The sequence below is a fragment of the Desmodus rotundus genome, chromosome 7 (genome assembly GCF_022682495.2).
Source record: "Desmodus rotundus isolate HL8 chromosome 7, HLdesRot8A.1, whole genome shotgun sequence".
In the NCBI taxonomy this organism is placed as follows: domain Eukaryota; kingdom Metazoa; phylum Chordata; class Mammalia; order Chiroptera; family Phyllostomidae; genus Desmodus; species Desmodus rotundus.
In genome coordinates this window covers 63,785,145-63,808,329 of record NC_071393.1, presented here as the reverse complement: position 1 = coordinate 63,808,329, position 23,185 = coordinate 63,785,145, and the positions used below count along the sequence as shown (strand labels likewise).

The window sequence follows — 23,185 nt, the reverse complement described above, 5'->3', positions numbered from 1 at the left end:
TCAAAGAGACCTTTCCTGCCCAGCCAATCTAACAAGCCACCAAATACAGCCACTGCCTGGTGGTTCTCTATCTTATTACCCAGCCTGATTTTATTTATGCAGTTTCATTGCCTGATACTCTATGATCTATGTATTTGTTCCTGTGTGCCTCCCCCTAGACTGTAGGTACCATGAGGACAGGGACGGTGTCTGAGCGGCAGTCCACTCTATCCCCTGTGCCTAGCTCTGTGCCTTACACACAGAGGTGTTCAGTGAATAGTTGAGTGAGTAAAGGACCTACCACCTCCACCCTCCTTCTCATAAGTTAACAGAGCTTTGTTATTGCACACCCAGACATGGAATTCCCACTGAGTTCCTTGCCAGAGCAAGGACATAATGTGTTTCTGTTGTTTATAGCTAAACACAAGGTGGACTGAGTGAGTGGATGCATGAAGTATTTGCAGGGTTTCATTTCACTGTGCCTACCAGGGAGGAAATACATTGATCTTTGGAAAGGGAACCACCGTATCAGTGAATCCCAGTAAGTACCTGGTTATTATTGATCATAACGCTTGTACTTATCCTGCAGTCTTATATTGCACAGGTGACTAAATGTCTCCTTATTCTTTAGTTCAAGGGGTATTGGAGTTTAGTAATGAAAGCCATTGAAACAAAATGAAAAAAAAAATGGATGCTATCCCCCCTCTCTAGTACTCCAACCATATCCCATGGTCCACTCCATGCTCACAAAAATTTTTAAATACATTAAAGTGATAAAAGAAAGAAAGATTACCTATGAATAGGAGCAATCTGCTAAACACTAGTAAAATGAGATTATGCGTAGTTGATTCCTAAGTAAAAATAGGTATCAAAGCTGATGTCCTTTGGCTGGTAAAACAATGTTACTGGGTGAAAATTTGCAAGTCTTTTTAAAGGTAGTAAGTGTCAGGATTGTCTAGAGAATATCACTTGGATTCTTCTCAGGCTTTCAACTACATCACTACTATGGTGCCCTAAGACGAGACTTTCACAGACTTAATTCCGTGGCTTAGTCTTTACTCCAGTAATAAAAAGGGGGGAATCCTAGCCAGAGCTCCCATGGGGGAGGAGAGATGCACGCTAATCATGTTAATCTATTATCAAGGTACCATTGTTGTCAGGCAGCACAATGCTGTGATTTATAACACATTCATCTCTGGGAGTGGGACAAAATTATCAGTAAAACCCAGTAAGTAGGTGATATATCACTAAAGTAGGAGGCTTAATGTGGCTGCTGAGGCCCATTGAACTTACTGCAGTATTTGTAGGGCCTGAGTGTCAAGAAATTAATGGTTTATGCAGACTTAAGTGCATTCTGATGTAGAAAGAAATGTTAACATAATGGCACAGAGGATAGGAAAGTCTAGTTGTAGAGAAAAATAATCAAAGAGATGAACTAAAAATAACACTCTGTAACAGCCGAGTCAGAGAGCTGATCCTAAAAGAAAAAAGCAGAGAGTTTGCCTGAACACTTTCAGTTCTTCTAAACCTGGTTTGACTAGTGCATCTGGGTAGCAACTTCTTCATCTGTAAAATGAAAATATTTAATATCACCTTATAAGTTATTTTAAAGATAAAATAAGCTAATGAATGTGAAAGCATTTTGTAAATTATGAAATGCTATACACACGTAAAATATTATTTGATTTCAAAACAAAAAGAAAAGCCTAGGTTGACTAGTGTAATTCGACATGAAGAGAATATACATGTGGGTTCTTAGTGAAATAGCTATTTTTATATGGATCTATCATCACAGGCATTAGTTAAAACCATTCTCTCTTCTCCTGAAGTAGAGTGACTTGAATGCTACCCAAAGGAAAATGGCAGGAGATAGGAAGGTCTTTTGTAAAGGCCTGCATTGTAGTGTGGATTTGGAGGTAACCAAAAGGTTACCTTCGGAACTGGAACAAAGCTCCAAGTCATCCCAAGTAAGTCTAAATTCCTAAACATTTCTCCTTCCTTAGGTTGTCTCCTCTCTGATTGTAACATTTGGAACATATAGTGGAATATAATATAAGGCCTTTCATGGTCATTTTCAGAAGATTAAAGAGATTATAAAAGGATCCCTTATCTATCTGTAACATTCTAATAGTATTGTTCCATCCAAGTGGTGTTCTTTCCTAATAGAAAACTGAATCATTTCTGTGAGGCCAATGGGAAAAAGTAGTTGTTTGTTTGTTTCTTTTTACCACACCTGAAGTAGACTAGATGTCCTTTAATCAGGGGGACATCGGCTTTGGGGACAGAACAGGACTTGAGAAAGTAGCAAGGCTACACCAAGTCTGCGGAACAAGTTGACTGGGGGAGCAGGAAGCCATCACTCATAATGATCTAGGCCCTATTCCATGAAGTTTCGGATCAGTGGAAGTTAAAATTAGGAGAGACACTAAGGCAAAAATCTAAAAACTGATAACTATAATGGAAACAAAAGGACTAGATATATCTGTTGAACAAACAGAGCTGAAAATCATGAGTTTGATGGTGGGTAAAGACTTCATTTTAAGTGTTGCACAGTAAATACCCGGATTTGAGTCAAATGGCCTGTGTGATATGTGAAATATAAAAAGAAAGTTAAGATGTAGCCTGCTTTGCGGTGAAAGGGCCCCTCTTAGTCTCAGGTATGAGAAGGATGTGTGGGTTTGTGGGTGTTTTTGGTTGACTAAGAAACACTGTGGGAAAAATGCAGGCTATAAATGGATCTTCAGCAGTGAGACTAGATTGCTGGTCAGGCCTGGTAAGTGGGTCATCAGAGGAATAACAGAAAGATGGAGGATGAAACGTCTTCGTGTCTCAACCAATGATTGTGCAACAGAGTATGAGCTGGAATTTGGGGGGATCACTATTACTAGAGTTCTGAGGTCTGGTTCCAGCAAAATAATTAAGTGTGTGTGTGCAATACCGATGCAATATCGCTCTAGTAGGAATATAAAAGAGGATTCTTCTCTCACAGCTCCTCCTAAGATTTATCAATCGTATGCCTATTTATCTGTCTCATGCATCTAGGCTATTTGTGTCTTTGGAAGCAGTGCTGGTTCAACTGACTTAACTTCACATCACCTGTTCTTCATTTGTAAAATAAGGATAATAATATCTAAGTTCATGGCACATTTGTTGCAGTTGTAGCCCAAATGAAGTAATGTAATATATGAAGATTATTTACCAGCTTGATACATAATAGGCTATCAATAAAGGGGGGGGGGCGGTTTCCCTCTGCCCTAAGTAGTTGAGAGGTTGATAAGCCCAACACTGCAGAATATTTTTGTATGAGGGGTTGCTACATTGTGAACTCAGGATACAACAAACCCACCTTTGGAAAGGGCACTACGCTTCTCGTCTCTCCAGGTAAATGTTGACCCCATCCCACCCTAGTTTTCCCCTTATGTGAGTTAAAGCATCTCCATGTACCTTCTGTGTTTTCCCTTTATGGATGCATCATCCTTGTTTCATCAGTTGACTTACAAATTTAAGGTTGAGCCTTCATGGAGGGCTTTTTTAAATGAAAATCGCTAACAAAAAATTTGGAAATAACAGTAAAACTAACTCAGTGGCTCAGAATGGAGTAGAGACTAATATCCTAGATGATTAAGACAAACCGGGTTTTTCCAGAAGTAGCCTGGCTTCCTGTGTAAAGCCTGAACTGTAGTCTCTCCACAGGCATCCCTCCCATTCCTTTTACCCTCTACATCCCAAATTTAGCTGTGGTATTGTGGACAGTCCGTGACATATACAGCTATAGAAATCTTTCATTACTGGGAAGGTCTGCCAATTAAAACTGAAAATTCTTGGAGGACAGAGTCTCTTCGTATATCCCATCAAGTGTCTAACGTGGTCCTTTTATAAAGGACCATACTTTTAATAAGTGCTTGATTAAATAATACTTGTTTAATTGAAATCAAACACCCAAAGAAATCAAGTTTCCAAATTTCCAAGCACAAGAGGGAAGAAGATGTAATAAATGCCACAGTACATTCAGTGTGTGGTTGAGAGGGAAAAACACTAGATTTAGAACCAAATCGTCCCATCTTTTGGCCTCTGCTGCCAACCAGCAGTGTTCCTAGAGCAGGTCTCTTGCCTCCAGGCCTCAGTTTTCTCACCTGTAAATTGGGAAGTAGATCTGGATGACCTCTCTGGTCTCCTAGCACCAACAGCCTAGGAATTTATTCCATTTGGAGTTACGGGGAGAGCTATTTTCTCATATGAATAAGTCAAATAACTATATTGAATCTTGAGTGCTTTCTAACTCATTAGGTAAATCAGGAAAAGAGGTGAAGTAACAGAAGCAAGTTTATTATGAGGCATCAGGCACTGTGGGATTCATGGGGAGGAACAGACAAACTCACCTTGGGGACAGGCGCCCAGCTGAAAGTGGAGCTGAGTAAGTGTGAGATTCTATGGTTACAAAATACATTCTGGTGGTGATGAACAGGAGAAAAGGAGATCTTGTTTTTGTCATTTGTATGTTATTTATAATTAACTATAATCTAGTTTTGAAGTATTAAGAATTATAGTACCCAGATAAGTCAGTGAAAGTATTCAAAGACTATATGAGCATATTTTCTTTGGGGTGCAAGTTAGCAAACAATGAAGATTTTTCTCATGTTATGAGGATGACAGAGCTCTCTCCAATACTGGAGGTTTTAGCACTAGAATTGAGCTAAATGGAGCCTGGTAAAGGAAAAAAGCTAAAGGAGCAGAAAAATTTCCTGGCCATGATTTAATAGACTCTTTCTACTTCCACTACCATTGATTCAGAGACACATTGTGGGAAGAATATTCAAGGTCATTTGATCCATGCCCCAAATAAGCCACACCCAGTTCAAGAAGAGGCAGTGAAGTGCAGAGAAAGGAGCCCAGGGCTCCTGGTCTCTGTGTAGTCCTAGATTTGATTTGGTCCCAATTGGCAATGTAACACTGAACCAGACATTGCCCCACTGTGTGCCTCATACTCTTCCAGCATGAGATGAGGTCAAAGCACGCAAAATCCATGCTTCTGGGATCACACCCCTGTACCACCCTGGAGTTTATGATTCAAGGGTATGGATTCTCATGGCTAGTCCATAAATAAATTCTATAATCCTAAAGAAATAACCTTGTTGGTCAATAATCTAACTTAACAGGAATGATAAACATATGCATAACATATGGTATTGTTTGTCTTTAAATGACTCTGGGGCACGGGGCAGTATCCCTATTTTACAGAAGAGAAAACTGAGGCTTGGAGAAATAATTGTTCAAGACCCCAGGATTAGTAAGTGGGTCTAGATTCAAACCAGAGTCAGCTTGCCTGATCTCAAAGCCTCTTTCTTTCCACCACATTATGTCACAGACCCTATGCCAGGGCTCATTTATAAATAAGAGATGATGCCAGTCACAGTGAGGAGGGAAATATATGGAATTTATCTTTCGTATTCTTAGACATTGCCATGACTCAGAGACAGAGTCTGGGAAATCTTGACTTGAATGTCTCCAACATCCAGAGGATTCTCTTCCCCTTTTAATGAAGAAACAAAAAGTTCAGGGGCTACTGGGAGCACTTACCCCAATGGAGAAAAGACAGAGAGGAGCTGGCAGCAGCTACTCCCTTGTTCTGACTTTCCCTTTCCCTCACTATTTCTTATATTTTCCCCATGTGGACCAGTCACTCATGTGACTGATATGCAAGTTTCTTACTCATTCATGAGTTATAAAAAAAATGCAACATTTAGGGCATTTTGGACATTGCTGGATCATAGAGTTTTAGCCCTGAAAGGGAGTTTAGAAATCATCTTATTCAGACCTCTTTAGTTTTCTAATAAGAAAATTATGCCCCAAAGAGGTTAGTTGAATTGCCCGACATCACAAAGGCAGTGAGAACCAGGGCTGGGGGCTGGGACTAAAACCTAGGGATCCTGGTCCCTGGATTTCACAGGGTAGTGACTACTGTTTGGTGAACTAACCTCCCAGGAGATAGGAGGTGTGAGGTCTGTTCAAGAACAGGGGAAAAACCAAATGGGCTTTATTAGGGGAGTATAAACAAGCACTCTTATTATTAGCTGCCACCCATCTGCTCCCTGGGCCTGATCCCCAGCTGTCATAAAAAAATGGAAGAAGGAAATGGCCCATTTTGTCACAGCACAAACCACTGTGAGAAATACTGGAAGTTTCAAAGTTTTCTTTGGGACAGGCACAAGACTATTTGTTAAAGCAAGTAAGTTCCATGAATAACCTAACTTGTATTAGAGTGAGGGTCATCTGTCTTCACTGATTTTCCCCCATGGTTTTGTCTGCTATTTGATTCAGAAGATCAGTTGGCTATGATAATGCTGCATTATATAGTGCCCATGGGCTTCATTCATGCAGGAAACATGCTCTTAACACTTAGTAAGTATGGATGGATAAAACTACCCGAGGTCCTGTCTGGAATTGAAACACTGTAATTATATGAATGACTTTTTAACCTGAATGGTCATGACATTTTTTTAAATATAACCCACTCTATACAAAGCAGGATCTCCCATTGGGTTCTGTCTTATTTCTTGTCATCTTCCAATAGTCTCAGGAAAATGAAGGTTAAATAGTTAAATTATATGCCTCCTTCCACTTGGGTACATGCACAGAGACACAGGAACCCGCTTGGTAATCAGTTTGTGTGTGACTTAGGAATCCCAGACTACGCCCAGTTACAGGGCACCATTCTGTATAGAGGTATTTCAGAGTGTGAATGCAGGATTTCAGAAACTCGTATTTGGATCTGCCACCCAGCTTTGGATCATCCCCAGTAAGTCAGATCTCCAGAAATGTGTAGCTTCATCTCCAATGCTGGATTCACACTTTTATTTGTAGCATTTAGCATGGTCTATCATTACTACTACTATTTTGTTATTATTGAACGTCAATGCTGCTAACTTGGAATGTATATTTTCTGCATTATTATTCTTTTTACCCTTTAAGGAGAATTAATATCAAGATATCAGAAGGAACATATTGTGTTTACTTTGCAGTCTAAGACTTTCCTTGATCATCCAGTTTCCCCCTCTTTGCTGAGGCTCCATATGAACCTCACAACGTTTGGGGTTTTATTCTGCCTCCTGATTATCTCTTAGAAATGTTTCCTCAGTTTTTCTCTGCATAAGCATTTAGATCTTGCAGTTCACATTTACCAAAGTATACTTACCTGTTAACCTCTCCCAAAATCGGCCTTCTTGTCCCGATAATTATGCACAGTAAAAGTCAGTTCAACTCATTAAATGATTACTGAGTATCGTCCACAAGCCAGAGATGATAGTTTGTTTTTAAAAAGAAAGAAACAAAGAACAGAAAAAGCTTAGTAATGCTTCTGCTCTCAGGAATTTCCAGTTCTATCAGAGAAACAAAGCAATTTATATGTGAAAGAGCTAAGAGGGGCGCTCTGTTTGCTCCTGCACAGGCCCCGGAGCCTGGTGGAGAGCCCTGCGGGCTGGGGCCCGGAAGCAGCGACAGTGCGCAGTCCACATTCCCAGGCAGAGGGCAAGCACAGCCCACCCGTGCATTTCTGGAATAGGAGTTAAGTCTGTTATATGCTAAGATGGTTGACTTTCTTGAGGACAAAGAACTCCTTTTTTGCAGGAAGCAACTTTGAGTGAGGTGAGAATAGAAACAGGAATGAGTCAGGCTGAGTCACCAGAGCTGGCCCGATGCTCAGCCTGAAAGGACGAGGTGACTGAGTCACGCTCGTCTATAGCATGTGCCCCAGCATGTCGTGCTGGAAATGCTCTTTCTCCTACTTTTTCTGGGAAAGGGAAGAGCACGTTTTTGCATAAGTCCCCAAGAAAATGGTGTCTTCTTGTCAAGCATGGCAGCTGATGTGGGAAAATGCCCTCCTGCTGCCTCCCAAAAAGGCCGGCTCTTCAGTTTTATAGAGGGTCTGTTTTACCTAGAGGGGAAATAGCCAGAGGCTGTGTTTGTTGATGGAGGCCGCTGGTTATCGTGGGGGCTGATGCTGTTACAGCTGTTAGGGAGGCTCCATCAAGTCCCTGCACCACCCATTGTAGGGGAACCCTTAGGGTGGGCCTTTTCAGGTGTCTGTCCAGGTTCCAGCTTTTAGAGCTATGGTGGGAATGTATGTCTTCTATTAGAGGGTGGGGAAAACCAGAACCTTTTTGTAATGCAGTTACCAAGAGTGTGACTATGGAAACAACAGTCACTTTTGGGAAGGGAACCCAAGTACTGGCCACAACAAGTAAGTGAGCCCAGTTGCTTCCTTAAAAATGATACCCCTCCGCCCACCCACTGCTGTTCCTACCCCGGTGCTGGAAAACTTATTTCCATGGGAGCAGGGAGGACATGTCGTTCATTACTGCCACACTTGAGGTTCTTAGATGGTCACTGTCCCAAACCCTTGCCTGCCTCTGGTTCCCTTTCCCCTCCCCTCATCTCAGCATCTCCACTGACCACACTCCCACCTTCTGTGCAAAGCTGCCGCTGCTCTTCCCTAAGGCTGGGTTTCAAACAGAACAATAGACCACAGAAGTGAGAGCTGGAAGGGACCTGGGGGACGTGTTGTTCATGTTGTAGACCAAGGCAGAGTCATCTGAGGCCATGCTGGGCAGGCAGTTCGGGCCGTGTCAGGGCTCCCACCCCTCACCCGCTCTCCTGATCTTGGCAGAGCCATACAGCTCTCTGCTAGCGCAGCCCTCGAGTATGATCAGGGAACAGAGGGTTGAGTTTCCACCTCAGCTCAGGATCACAGACCAGGCAGGCCATGACTTCTGTGACCTTCAACTCTTGTGTCTCTGATGTAGGAGCATGATCTCAGTTTCCTCCCATCTTTCTGAAATGTTACGGACATTGTTGTGACTTTTTTTCTGTTCTAGGCTTTCATAAAAGCAGGGCCCTGTCTGAATGAAGGTCATTAGAAATAGAGGAATCAAAGAGCTTTGGTAGAGAGGGAAGGGTGAGCACACCAGTCACAGAAAGGGCCTGAATCCTGTGTGGAATCTGGCCCTGGACAGGACTATGCAGGGACCAACCCCCTGGGGCCTTACAGAGGAGGAAGGCTGGGAATGGAAAGCTTCAAAGGACGAAGGAAAGGGAAAGATGAGAACAGAAGGGCTTCAAGGAAAGGAGGTCAGAACACCGTCAGCACAATATAATATCAAATCTCCTTTGTCCCCCATCCTCCAAGCATTGTCAGGAGCCCCTTGCATCTGACGACAGAGTGGGAGAGTCAGACTCTTAATGTTGCCCCGAGCAGGCAGGATGGTAGCGGTGGTGTTGGGGAGATACTGCTGACAGGAGTGTGTGTTTTCTCCTGGGAACAGGGGCTGAGGAGCTCTCCAGTCCCCAACCCCTGTCTCCCATCGCTGCTCTGAGGCCAAGGCTGAGGGGCTTGAGGACAACGGTGGAGATTTCCTGCAACTCTGGGAGCATCAGCCAGTGTTGCCCTGAATTGTTGCCCTATCACCACTGGGGCAATCATGGGGGGGGGGGGGGGGGTCACATGAGAGAGGTTTTATTAAAGGCTTTCCCTGCTGCGCATGTCAGGAGCAAGCTACAGTCTTACGTTTGGAAAAGGGACCAGCCTTATCATTCATCCATGTGAGTGTTGTTGAAGTGATCATGGCAAATTCTGGAGACAGACACATATTTTGGGAACATATTGCAATAGTGAGAGTCTGTGATGTGGTCTGCTCGTTGTTAAAGGAGTCCTTCGTTGTCTGGGAGTAACTGATCGGTGTGTCGGTTCAGTGAAATGATTGAGGCTGTGTTGGGCAAGGGTCTTGCATGGCGCTCTCAGAGGACAAATGCCCAAATTTTGAGAAAGATTTCATTCTTGTTTAGGTTGCTAAAGCAGAACTTTCTTCTTGGCAGCCAAGGATCTACCCTGTCCCTCAAGCCCATGACTGAGGCTCTCTCTCAGCACCTTCCCTTGGAACTGTGAGACATTTGTCCTACATGAGAGCATCCCAACCAGGGAGCTGAGGCAACCAGGGGTGCGAGAGTGGATGGTGAGGCAGAAACACATCTCTGGCCACAAGAAGCTGCTTCTGTTTCCCTTAGTGTAAAGTTTTGCTGGAATCATCCTGTTATTAGCTACTATTTACTGAATGCCTAACTCATGCCAGTGGCTATACTCTGATTGTTTTATATAGTGCTCATGCCCATCCTAATGTTAGGCAGCCATTATTATTCCCATTCTACAGGTGAGGAAACAGATGTTTGCAGCAAGTAACTTGCCCAAGATCACACAACACTAATCTATTTGATTCTATTGTACTGTTAACCATGCCACAACATTGCTAGCACCATTCCCCCCTCACTCTGGGAAGAAAGACCTCACACGTCAAAGGCCACCTCTTTGGTCCTTGGTTGGCCCGTCCTGAGCCTTCTTTCCATGGTGACATGGCAGCCCTGGTATAGGACCCAGCATTTTGGAAGAGATAGTAGAATCATTGAACTGGGCTGGCAGGATGCAGGTACGGCAGGGAGGGAAGTAGAAACCTAAGGGGACTGCTTACTGAGCATAAAATGACGCACAGGGAGAAATTTATCATCAGACCCATGGAATGGGCTGTTTAAAAAGCTCTGTTCCCAAGAGTGAAGGCTGTGAATGTGGGAGGGGGCCAGGCAGCCACCCTGGGGAGCAGAGGGCAGGTATTTGTACTGCACTGTAGCAGTGTGAGGACACAGGTGGCAGAACACTCACCTTCGGGAGTGGAACGAGACTCCATGTCCATCCAAGTGCCTGACCTTAGACTCACCAAAGACACAGAAAGTCTCTACTTTACTTTCTTATATGATGAATCTGCACTTCCTAAACTAATTTCTCATGTTTCCTTATGAGGCTTGAATGTTTTGAAATTTGAATTCCCAGCCACTGCCTCAGTGGTGGTTTGTATTCTAACAGTAGTAATTGCCAGTGGGAATTGGCCTTTTCATCATTACAGAGGCAGACTCTTTTGCTGTTTTTAGGTCCCACTGAGACAAAAGATCTTTATCACAAAAGACACTGTGACTGATTATGCCCCAAAATTTATTTTTGTTACCATCTAGTTTTCATGGAAAGTGATAAATTAAACTTCCCAAAGACCCTGGGCATTGGACACACTCTTGAAAAACTCCATGTCTAATCAAGGGAGAGAGAAAGAACTTAAAGCCTAATAACACAACAAAAACAATAAAAAGTTTAGAAAATGAAACCATAACCATTTAGAAGAGAAACATAATAGTCCTTATAAAAGAAAATAGAGAGCAAGACCTCATTAAGATAAATTGAAATATTTAGAGGGATTGTTTTATTCATCAAATAGTTACTGAGCAACTATTAAATTCTAAGCCCTATGCTACATGTGAGGAAGGAAGGGAGGGAGGAAGGAGAACACAGAGCAGGATCTTACATCTGCACAAAGAGATGATTACGCCCAGCGTCCCCATGTTGCAGTGGAGGCACAGACAAGTCACAATGGGAGCAGGAAGGAAGGGGCCCAACCTGCTATCCTCGTTGCCTGGTGCACTTATCCACCCTGCATCACACCACAAGCCCTGTGAGACCAGCGTCCTCTCTCCTTCATCCTCACACCTCCACACCCTACACGGCACCTAGCACAAAGGTGCCACTGAACAAATAATTGTTGAAAAAATGCCTTCTGGTGAAGGAAGTCAGGGAAGGCTTGAGTGGAGGCGTAGTAAATGTTTATTTAGACCATAGTGATTTAAACAGTAACGAATATTCTCCAACAGAGTCCTTAGACTTCAAAACAAGGAGAGTACGAAATCCACCCAAACATTCATAGGTGGGAAAAGATCCTATCTCTCCAGGGGCACTTCCTCAGTATTATTTGTCCATTTGTGCGTCTCATTTAAGGCCTCTTCCCTGACATGGGTTGTTCAGGTTGCATTTAGAAAGCCTGGAACCCATATTTCCCAAGAACCAGAGTTCAGAGGCATAACTGCAACACCTGTGATAGGGAAGCATACCAATGGGTTTTAGCAGCAAGAAGAAAAGAGGTCTGACAATAACTACATGAAGTCTACACCACTTGAAATATCACCCAGGAAACTTCTCCTTTAGGGCTAGTACATTCTTTGAAGTACACAGCTCCAAAGTGTGTAGGGAGGCTGTGGAAGCCATGTGTGGAAAGAAGGCTGATAAATTCACACATGGGAAAGGCTTTAAAGTTGCTATTGTTTCTTGCAGGTGAACCCTGCTAAGTGTTGGGGTGCTGTGGGTCCTGCATGTTGACTGCTTCAGTATGGGCCCTCAAGCTGTGGAAGGAGACACCACGTCCAGCCATTGCCCGAATCCAATGGCTCTGTTTCATAGTGATTAGAAAGAAAGAATCTGCATCCATGAGGCCGCTAATTGTGTCCACAGGACTAGGTCAAACAAACAGATCAAAGCACAGAAGACTTAAGGATAAAATTAGGCTGAAATTTAGGGTGGAATTTTAAATATTTGGAACTAGAGAAAGGACTTCCAAGGAGTATACTTTTAAACATTCCACAGGTGTTAATGAGTGTTTTAAGAAAGAAAAGAGGATTGGATACAACACGTTTGAGAAGCTCTGGGTTTCTCAGAGCCTTTAAAATGATAATACACGTTGTCAGTCTTCAAGGCTGATAGAGTACCCAGAATTTTCCAAACTAATCTGGGCTTAGAAATTTTTTGCACAGAAATTTAGAAGAACCAGAGTTCTGCAAAATCCTCACTGAGAAGTATTTGTCTAAAACCACTCTCAAACTTTGGAGATGTGGGTATCAACCTGAATCTTAGAAACCTCCAGAGGCAGAGATTCTCAAGCCCCATGTATAACTTTCTCCAGATTCTCACAGCCCTCATAGTTAAGAAGTCCTCCTGTGCAGTTCTGTGAATGTTCCTATGGCAACTTGGGTCTGTCTTTCTCTGCCATCCAAGGACCACTTTTTGAAACAGGTCCTTTTCACAGACCTCCATTCCATGATTAAGCCCTACCCTAGGTTTTCCTTCTTTTCCAGTGCTATGAATTTTCCCTCAGGATTCATTTCCTAAATTAAACGCTGGCTCATCTCCAGACGCTTCCAATTTTCCTTCTTCACTTGTAGCTGTGGGACCCAGAATGGCTACCCACCCTCCAGAGGGCCAGGCCAGCTCCAGCTGGCTCTGAGGGAAAGGTCTAAGTGGTGATTCCAAAGGAAGCTGAGGAATTAGGACTCAGGGAGCCAGACTTCTCTGTGGTGTCAGAGAAAGGGTGATGTGGAGGAGCCTGTGACATAGAGACAGGAGATGGTGCAGCCCCAGGGAGGCAGACCCTGCCTGGTTAGGGTTCTTGTAAAGCACCCTCCTATTGTGTGCTGTCTGGTGGCTACAGTAAGCTGACCTTTGGGTCTGGGACCAGGCTGGCTGTGCGCGGTGTGAGTAAGACCATGCAAATGACCAGGGCAAAGGGAACTGATGTATCTGTGTGAAAACAGGTGATGATTTACGGCAAAGTTGGGGATATAGGAAACATTTTGTTCTCCATTCCTATAAGCTCTTGGTGACTTAAAATGCCCCATTTTTCATATTAAAGACAGAAGTACCAAGACCCAGTAGAGTAAATAAAAATCTGAGCAGAATAATTTATGAAAACATAAAAAGAATTCCAGATACTTTGTGCTTTCAAGCAAAGCCAGTAACATCAGCACCAGGTAATCTGAACATTCAGGAAATTAGCTAAGTGTCCTTGGAGGGGTGGGAGGGGGGGGTGGGGGGGCAGGGGGAGATGAGTTAATGGCAAACACAAATTCTCTTTTACTGCAGCAGAGAGCTAAATTCCTTGCTTTGGCTACTGAGCATGGTGTGGGGATACTGCTCACAGATGCTTCCTCTCTAGAATTAAGTCGAGTTTGAACCTCTCTCACAATAAAAGTGACTCCAACCCCTGTTTCAATAGCAGTTATACCATGTGAAATAAGGCATGGAAGCAAGATGGTAGGAGTTTATAGCGCAGCCTGGGAAGCTGGAAGATCGGGGCAAATTCTGACTCTACCCTGTCCAGCTAATAGTCTCCTTCCTCAAGAGCAAAATGACAACAACCACATCATAATAATATGAGACAACACCTGGTATATAGCAAGTAATCAATAAGTGGTAGCTTTTCTAAATTATTATTATTATATTATTGAGATTTTGCTGTACTAAAGCTTATATTATTATAGAGGGAAAGGAGAACAGCTTCTCTGGGAAATTGGAGGTCTAAGAAACAAAGACACAGGGAGACTTTTAGGAGGTTCTCATAGATCCTGGGGGTGGGGGGCGGTTCCAGCAGATTAACATCAGGAAGGTTATTACAAAGACCTTACTTGTAGTGAGGGTATACCAGTACCAACAAGCTCATCTTTGGAGCAAGGACCAAAGTGAGTGTCCAGCCAAGTAAGTAGAATGGGGCAAGGGTGGACATTGACAACTAATTCTTCTTTGTCCAAGATGCTAAGTTGAGCCTGGGTATTTTCTTCTGTAGGATGCCAAATGGTTCTTCCCACTCATCCTTCAAATGTCCTCCCATCTAGCACTCAGTGCCCCGGAAACATCCTTCAGCCAGGACTTTAAGAATTATGAGTCAGGTAATGAGCAAGTGGTCCTGGAGCTTCCACAAGAGGGTCCAGGATACCGCTGCCCTGAGCAGGGGCTCCACTCCACTAAATTCTTGGTTTACTGAAATCACAACCTCCAGGCCAGGGCACTACAGCAGGATGGGGCAGGAGGAAAAGGATCAAACCTGCCAGAGACAAAATCTCAACACAAAAGAGCAGAAGACCTGACTCAAAAGGGAGTGATTCTCCAGTTCTTGTGGGAAGTCGGAGCTTCTCCTGTTGAAGTAAGAGGTAGGGCCAGTGAGTTTCTGTAATGGTATCACCTGCAGTGTGAATACCGGAGGAATGACTGGTAAACTCACATTTGGGAAAGGAACCCAAGTGTCCATAATATCTGGTGAGTCATCCCGGGAGGCAACATTCGCAGCCCCCTGGGTCGGAGTCGCTAATCCTTCCCTTGGGGATACTGGTGATGACTATGGTGAGGCCAACTGTGGCTGTTATAACTAATTCTCTTACAGAGACCTCTAAGAAGGGAGAAGGCATCATTATCAATCTTTAAAATCTGTGTTTCTCAAGGTCAAACACATTAAAATTTAACTCTAACTGTCCTATGGATATTTTTAAATGCCTTCCATGTGGCCATCACTCTATAAAATGTTAGACTGCATATGAAGAAATCTAAGATAGATTCCTGACCTGTCCCCAAATAGTATAAAAACTAGCAAAAGGGACAGAACGATTATAAATTCAGCTGCCTAAAGACTATTTTAGTACTAACCGATTGATGATGTCAATAGGCACATTAGAGATTCAGAGGAACAAGATCCTGGCTGTAAAGGTGACCTCAACAGAAAAGGTTTGACGCAGTAGAAAGTGTTCATTGAGCCTGAAAGGTGGATAAGATCTGTACGAACAAAGAAAGGAGGGAAAGGGGGTTCCCGGCACAAAGAACAGCTAGAAAGAAAACATGATCTTGAGAATAAACAAGGTACATGTATTTAAGCCTAAGTAAATACATCTAATAATAAAGTAGGATGGAGACATAGGCAAGATGTCTTCTTAGACAATGAAGAAAAGGAATCCTAGAGCCTTCAAGGGAATACAGACAGTCAAGGCCATGGCCAGCCACCAGGAAACTGGGAATCTAATTTAGAAATGCATATGGGATGTGAAGGTGACGAATAAGCTCTTTCCATGGTCAGCTCATGGCCTAGAGGCCTCCCTCTCCTTCCTCAGTGGGTTGTAAAAGGAGTTACCCCATTCCTCAGGGGAGGAGAAACCCGAGGTTTCTGTAATGGAGACATTGGGAGTGGTATGACAGTGCTGCCTCCTGGCTGCAATTTGGCAAGAGTACCAGAGTTTCCATTATTCCCGGTAAGCCTTCCCGAGAAGTGTAACTGTCTCCTAGCACTCACTGGGACCTCAGTGGGACTCAGAGTCTGTTTCCCTAACTCACACTTCTGTGTTCCTAGTGTCTAACTACCAGACACAGATTTGGTGGGAAGGGAGCGTTCAATCCCTGCTGGGGCCCTGGGGATCCAAAGCACTAGAGCTTTGGGACATGTGCTTTTGTGGTTAGTTCTGAATTAAAACAAAAGGCCAGGATCTAGAATAGCTGAACTTCCACACTGGAAAGTTGATCCAGTCTCACTAAAGCTAAAGCTACCTTGGGAGATATCGTGTGCGGTAGGACACATATATCTTGCTAGGCTGGAACACAACGCTCCTCTGCCCCAGACAGATAGACCCCTAAAGCGCTGCAAATTAAAAGTGACTCATTTCCTGTTTTTAGACAAAACTATTAAGGTTACACCATAGGCATGTGGGGGCTAAAAATTTGAGTTTAGGGATGAGTGCCCAATTTCTTCGACCAAAAAGCAGAAATTTGGCAAAAATGATGGTCACTGGCCCATGCATTTATTCCACAATTGTTTCTTGAGCACCTAGTGTGTGGTGGATATGAGGGACAGGCAGTAAACCAGAGGTGGACTTTGCGGTCGCAGAGCTGACATCCCAGGGAGCCAAACTGAACAGCCTGGTGCAGCTGTGCTCTTATAGGGCGTGGAATGGATGTGAGAGAGGAAATTCAAGGTCATGGCAGACCTGCAAGTCATGCCAAGAAGTTTGGCTGTTCATCTCCAGGCACTAGGGAGTCCCTGAATTATTTAGAATAGAAAGTGGCCCAATCAGCTCCATGTTTTAGGCAAGTATTAATACTTTGGAGGATGAGCTTAAAGAGGAGACTGAGAAGGGGGGCAAAGGGAAAGGATGAGCACGAGAGGAAATCGGAGGTAGGGAAGCCAGACAGGAGAAACAACAGCAAAAATGCGGATAGGAAAACCCAAAGGGTATCAGCCAGTAAAAACAGGATGTGAAAAAAGCTGAAACTCACCTCAATTCTTCTGACTTCCTTTATTACTACTTTATTATGATCTCTCCTTAGCAAAGCTGAGCTGCTAGTCTGCCCCTGGTAGTAGTCGCCCCTCACAAACTTAAAGAGGGCTTGTAAGTCTCACACTCGGCCCCTATTGTCTTTCCTCAAAGCCTTGTGTTCCAGGGCATAGCTCTCTGCAGGCCAATGCTGCCCAACAGCACTTTCTGTGCCAGTGGCAATGTTCCAGCAGTCTGCACTATCCAACACAGCAGCCACTGCCTCGTGGGTTATTGACCTCTTAACATGAAGTTCTAGTTTTTAATTGAATTTTTAAGTGTATTTAATTTTGGTTAAATTTAAATAGCCACATATAGCTAAAGACTATCATATTGGACAGTGTGGTCTTGACCTTCTCCAGCCTGATACCCATTGGCTCTAAGACGAAGGTGAGTGTTTAGCCAGGACTCAAAGTTGGACATCTGGCCCCACAGCCATCCCCTTGCCCCCCTAAAGCCAAACTGCATCTGGTGGCACCTTGTCCTCTGCCTGTTTTTTGAGGCCACATTCTATATCCCTCTTCCCAGTCCCGCCCATGACTCTCACTGATGACTGGAAAATCCACTGGGGTGTATTGTTGGTGCTGATGGTTTCCCATCCCTCCCCTCCCAGCACAAGATTTATTTCATAGGGCCTTAACCCACGGTGATGCCAGGCCCCATGGCACGTGGAGACTGGAGGGGAGCCGGCAGAATCCTCGGGAGCCAACAATTTGGATGTCCCTTACATGTGACCATGGACCCACCCCTGCTCTGCTGCTCCAGGGGTCACCCCACCAGCGGGCAGTTCTGCCTTGACTCAGCAGCATCCCAAGCCCATGCCAAGGGCTGATTACCCAAGTTTTGGGGCCTAGCTGGATGTCTGCTTTGCCAAGGCCACCCTGGCTGGCTCAGCAAGTCAGGTGCATCACTAGTCTGAGAGGCCTTGTATGCATGGTGAGGAGCTGTGGGAGCAGAGAACCACAGGGGCAGGAAGCTGTAGTCCCAACCCTGCTGTAAACTCTCTGGGTGGCCCCAACATGTTAACCCTCCTTGCAAACCTCTGCTTCTCCCTCTGAAGGCAGGAGGTCTGAAAGAATAAACAATGAGAGTTGCATTAAAAACACAAAACCCTGCGGCAATACTGAAAAATGATTCTCAGCACTGAGGAAAAGCCTTTAGCTTCCCGGGGGTGAAAGAGTAGAAACTGTATACTACTCAGTAACACATTATGGTGGCAATATCCCGGTAGTGTCGGCAGCTCCAATTACTTATATCTGTTCAATACTTCACAGTTTATTAAAATTTATTAAATATAATTTTATATGGCGAAAGTCTCATTTGTTTCTCAGAAATGCCTGATTAGGAAAGCGGATGAGGCAACATCTTCATTTTACAGATGAAACTAATTTTACAGATGAAACTCCTGAGATGTAAGGGGCAGTGCGACTGGCCCCTTGTGTCTGGGCTTTGTCTCTAGCAAATGGTGGAGCCAGGGCTCAGACAGAGGTGTTCTGACTTACAGTCCAAGTCTTTTATGAATGGGAGAAATCTCCTGGTGGTGTGACCCATCTCCCAAGTTCATTCCAGCCTATCATAAACCTCCAGGTTCCATCAATGCTCTAAGTGTGGGAGACCAACCCAGATTCCAAGATGTGTGGTTTGCTTTGCTGGGCCTTTCTTCTATGCCTGGTGTGTCCTGCCAGAGCTATGTTGCAAGCAGCCAGTTTCTAGAACGTTCTTTCCCATCTAAAGCCTGAGAGTATGACTTGCCAGTCCCACAGAGCTCTGCTCTTGCCCATCGCTGGCATCTGAACTTAGGCCTGGGTTGGGGCAAGGAGGGAAACAAACGTCTCCTAACCCAGCTCCATTTGGTCCACAGATGTCAAGAACCCTGACCCTGCTGTATACCAGCCAAGAAGCCCTAAATCTAGCAGAACTTCCATCTGCCTATTCACCGATTTTGATTCTAACACTGATGTGCCCCAAGCCACAGGTTCCTCAGCATTTGGCTCAAACAGCACAGTGCTGGACATGAGGTCCACACATTCCAAGAGCTATGGGGCCCTGCTCTGGAGTGACAGCACTGATTTTGGTTGTAAAGGCACCTTCAACAAGACCTTCTACCCCAGCTCAGGTGAGTGCAGCCTCAGTGACTCTGCAAGCTGAGTCTTTTCACTGCCAGAGGCCTGGAATCAAGATGCTGCTGTGACTGGTGGCTTCAGCCTCACCAAATGTCAGCAAAGCCCCCTAAACTCTCTGCTTACTGAGTACCAGTGAGTCCCGTCCAGGCAGGCCACAGAATGTCCTAGGCAGAAAGAGATGGGGAGAAGGTGGCAGGAGAGAGCGCTGGCTTACCCACTCAGCCTTACCCACCCTGAGTTCCCACCTCCCAGCCCCTGCTTGAGCTGATTGCCCCTCACTGCTCTTCCAGGCTCCGTCCTAATGCCCTCCTCCAAGTTCCTTCCTCCTGACCACCCCCTCAACGTCCCCACTATGGAGGCCTGAGTCAGGAGTTTAGTGAGAAGAGGAAGAGCAGTAGGAAATGAGAGGGAAGAAGTAGGCAAGGGCCAGATCATAGGGGCCCCCAGGTCCTGGGAGGGCAGATACTATTCTAATTACAGTGAGAAGCCGTCATCTGGCTTTAAGCAGGGAAGTGACATCTAATCTACTTTTTAAAAGAGTACACTGCTGAGTGGAGACTGGACTGCAAGGGCAAGAGTGGGAGCCAAAAGGAAGCTAACGCAGCAGAGAGAGGAGAGGGGCTGGCCCAGGGCCAGCAGCAGGGCAGTGGGTGGCCAACACTGGTTGGGGCTCAAAGGCAGAACCATGGAAGGACAAGGAGAAGAGGGTGCCAAGGGAGGTGCCTGGATTTTACAACTGAGCAGCCGAGTCAATAACAGTGCCACTTACAGAGGTGGAGAAAACCAAGGAACACATTTGGGGTTGGAAACTTTGTGGACCACATAAAGCGTCTGTCCCCCTTATAGCACTTGTCACTGTGTGTGTCTTCTCGCTTCTACCAGGCTCCAGCTGGGAAGCTGTCCAAGGGCAGGGTCTGTGTCCTGTGGCTCCTTTTGGCCTGTGTCATGTAACACGAACTTTGCACAACTGGTGTGTGTTAAGTGAATGACATGGTGCCCAGAAGCTAGGGTGTTGGTCCCACCAGGGCCAGGGGCTCTCCCCAGCCGGGGTCCTTAGTGACAAGGTCACTGCAGATCCTTCCATGACGATGCGCGGGAAGGCTGCAGACACTCACTTGCCCAGCCCCCAGGAGATCTGAAGTGGGAGAGTCGGCATGCTCTAGACGCTAAGAAAATTTCTTTTTTCTCTCCTTTTAGAATTTTCCTGCGATGTTACATCGGTAGAGAAAAGCTTTGAAACAGGTAAGAGAAGGGTCTATCCTGGCTTTGCACAGGTTTGGGGGAGCAATGAACCCTTGGTAACGCTGCCTAGCTAGGCAGGTGGGAGGGAATTAGTGGATCTAGTAGTGAAGTTACGAGAGACAGGAACAGCAGTTCCAAGCCCTGGTCACGGCTGCCTGAGGTCATTCTTGAATCCCCAGAGTCCTCTCATCATTTTTGAGTCTCTAGTTTTACAGGGTCAATGGCTCACTCCCAGGCTTCTGCATTCCTTTCAACCACTCCACTGCCAGGAGAGCCAACAAGAGCTTCGGGGGGGGGGGGGGGGGGGGGGGGCGGCTGTGAAATTTCGACAAGCTTACTAGCTCACGAGCTTACATATAGTCCTAAACTAACCAGGTCACCCTGAGGACGGTGCCCTCCATAGCCATGGAGTTTTGCCTTCTTTCAAGAAAAGCAACAGAACTCATGTTTGTGGTGCCCTTACCTCTCAAGGGTCCCGTCTCCTCACCACCTACCCTGGGCCCGTACTCATTTCCACTTGAGCTGTGTTTGAGTCATCCCTCTTGTGGTTCAGCCACTAGATTCTCACTAAGGGGTCCAGACCCAAGGGATTGCAATAAGTGCTGAGTACCCGCCTCATCCTCATCTGCTGAGAAGCTCAGAAATAAAATAAGGACTAAGTGCAGTGGGTGTTTTCCTTTTGAAATGAAACACTGTTAAGCCCGAGGAACATGCACAGAAGTACAAAGGGAAAGGGGGGTCCAGGTGCTGAAGCCCACCCACCCTGCTTTCGGGAAAGTCTTGGTATGTCATAGGGTGCTGTGCAGACCTCAGGTGTACATGCTTATAACCACATTGGCCTCTTGGTTTTGCAGACATAAACCTGAACTTCCAAAACCTGTCCGTGATCGGGTTCCGAATCCTGCTCCTGAAGGTGGCCGGGTTCAACCTGCTCATGACGCTGCGGCTGTGGTCCAGCTGAGGTGGGCGGGCACCTCGGCCAGAGAAGGCAGGGTGCGAGGGTCTGGGGGGTCCCCATGCTCTGAAAGTAAACCTGCCCCCACCGTCTTCTTTTTTTTATGTGTATGTCTGGGCACACCAAACCCCTCCATTCTTTCCAGTTAGGAGGTCCCCTTCATAACAATGGCCTGCAACATTTGTATAGCACAATACACTCCCTGGGTGACAAGTCACCTTAGTCGGGTCAAGTCCCCTCTACAAAATATGAACAATTGCTATTATCCTCATTTTGGACATGAAGAAACAGGCTAAGTAACATCAAGGGCCACACACTAACAGGCGAAAAAATAGAGAAATTCAGGACCCCAACTCACACTGACACCTCCTACTAGACCCTCTATGCTGCCTTCTGGCGCATCCCTTTCACTGAAAAACATGCTGGGGCTCCCAGTTCCTTCCCTCATGTCCTGTGCCTCCAATATGCTGAAAAGATATCACATTCATTACACTCTAGTCCTGGCTTGAGTCTCCATACCCATTTCCCCAGTATCCCTGGGCAACCTGTTGGCAACTGCATCTTGTTCACCACCGTCAAAAAGAACTCCAGGGTCCATTTGGCCCTAGAACTCCACAAATGGAAGCATCTCCATCACATCCCTAACTGTCCTGGGTCTGTCTCCTCGGTATACAGCCTGACTTCTGTTCTTCCTCATCCCAGGTCACCAAGAACGTGAAAGCCCAATGCTCTTCGCTCCTTGCTCCTCACCACCTGCCTATCTCTCGAGCAGAGAGATATACTCTTGGCCTCTAAGGAAGAGAAGTCCCCCTTCGCCTCTGTGGCTCCTCTGGCAATGCCACCAACTGGATCCTACCAGATATTTGTGATCAAGATGCTGACGAGCTACCAAACACCGCTATCACTCCTTCTGTCCCCTCATTGCTGCTTGTCACTGCCTGACATCCCTGGGGAAGGCAGGGGCTGCTGCAGCTCGTCCTGGCTGTGGGATACCCCCAACCCCTCCCAGGCTGCCCCTGACGTCCCACTAGGCGATGGATAACCAGGGGGGTTCTCTTGGGTTCTAGCTCCTGGAGAATGTTGTGAGGAGCTTATATATTTTAAAATAGTGTTCATGAAGAAATGCATATCACCCTTTCCCCCAAGATGGGGGCGGGGGGGGGGGGGGTTACCTCCTGACTGAGGCCCTGCTATGCTGCATGTGTGAGCCGCATTGTGTCTGCTGCTGCCCGGCTTCATTAAAAGTGGTTTGGAAGAGCAGAGACTGTGCTCCTGTTTCACTGGGTATGGTCGGGGTCACGTTCACCTTGCTGTTGGTCATGAGCTGGGCAGAAGGGAACCAAGACATTAGTCCACAATGACATTCAGGGAACATAACTCAACTAGCTGCTTACGTCAACCTCTTCCTAGAATAACCTCTAAAAAATTCCATTCGGAAGGCAGTGCCAGGACCCAGGCAAACCCACTTAAAAGCTTGAGTCCCTGCTCTTCCGTCTTCATGCCTCACTGCTGGGCCACTGTGGCAGGAGGCCCATGTGCATGGATGGTAGTGACCTGTAGCTGAAATCTGGCAGACAGGGACCACACAGCAACTTCCCCCCAATGCCACCCACTGTCTCCTGCCCCCCAGGGCATTTCCCTTGTCTTTCCTTTCAGACAGGATTCCCATAGGTACTGTACATAACCCTACAAATTCATGGGTGGGGCCCACCAACCAGCTGGGTCCCAAGAACCCTGGAGGGACCCAGCCAAGGGAGCCTGCGGAGCAGTGCCAGCCCAGGGCCGTCAGATGGCAGGCCCCACAGTCACCAGACTCCTAAGGCCACCTGAGGACCTAGGAAGTGATAGGGCAGTGGCCCACCCAGGACCACCCAGACCCACCCAGGCCCCACCCAAGCAGAGGTCG

General features: G+C 45.8%; 1 protein-coding gene across 5 annotated transcripts in view; it reads left to right on the top strand.

Moving 5' to 3' along the window:
* Positions 1-22,557, top strand: part of LOC112301565 (T cell receptor alpha chain constant) — a 537,134-nt gene extending 514,577 nt beyond the window's left edge. For 2 of the 5 annotated variants that reach the window (XM_071221943.1, XM_071221942.1), the window contains 4 exons: positions 18,821-19,075; positions 20,280-20,324; positions 21,179-21,286; positions 21,982-22,553. In XM_071221943.1, coding sequence (XP_071078044.1) covers positions 18,821-19,075; positions 20,280-20,324; positions 21,179-21,285 — 407 coding nt within the window. In that variant the 3' untranslated portion in view covers position 21,286; positions 21,982-22,553. Of the gene's footprint in view, positions 1-18,820; positions 19,076-20,279; positions 20,325-21,178; positions 21,318-21,981 lie in introns of all 5 variants that reach the window. The other 3 variants (XM_071221941.1, XM_071221940.1, XM_071221944.1) reach the window with 3 other exon arrangements.
* The last annotated feature ends 628 nt before the right edge of the window (positions 22,558-23,185 follow it).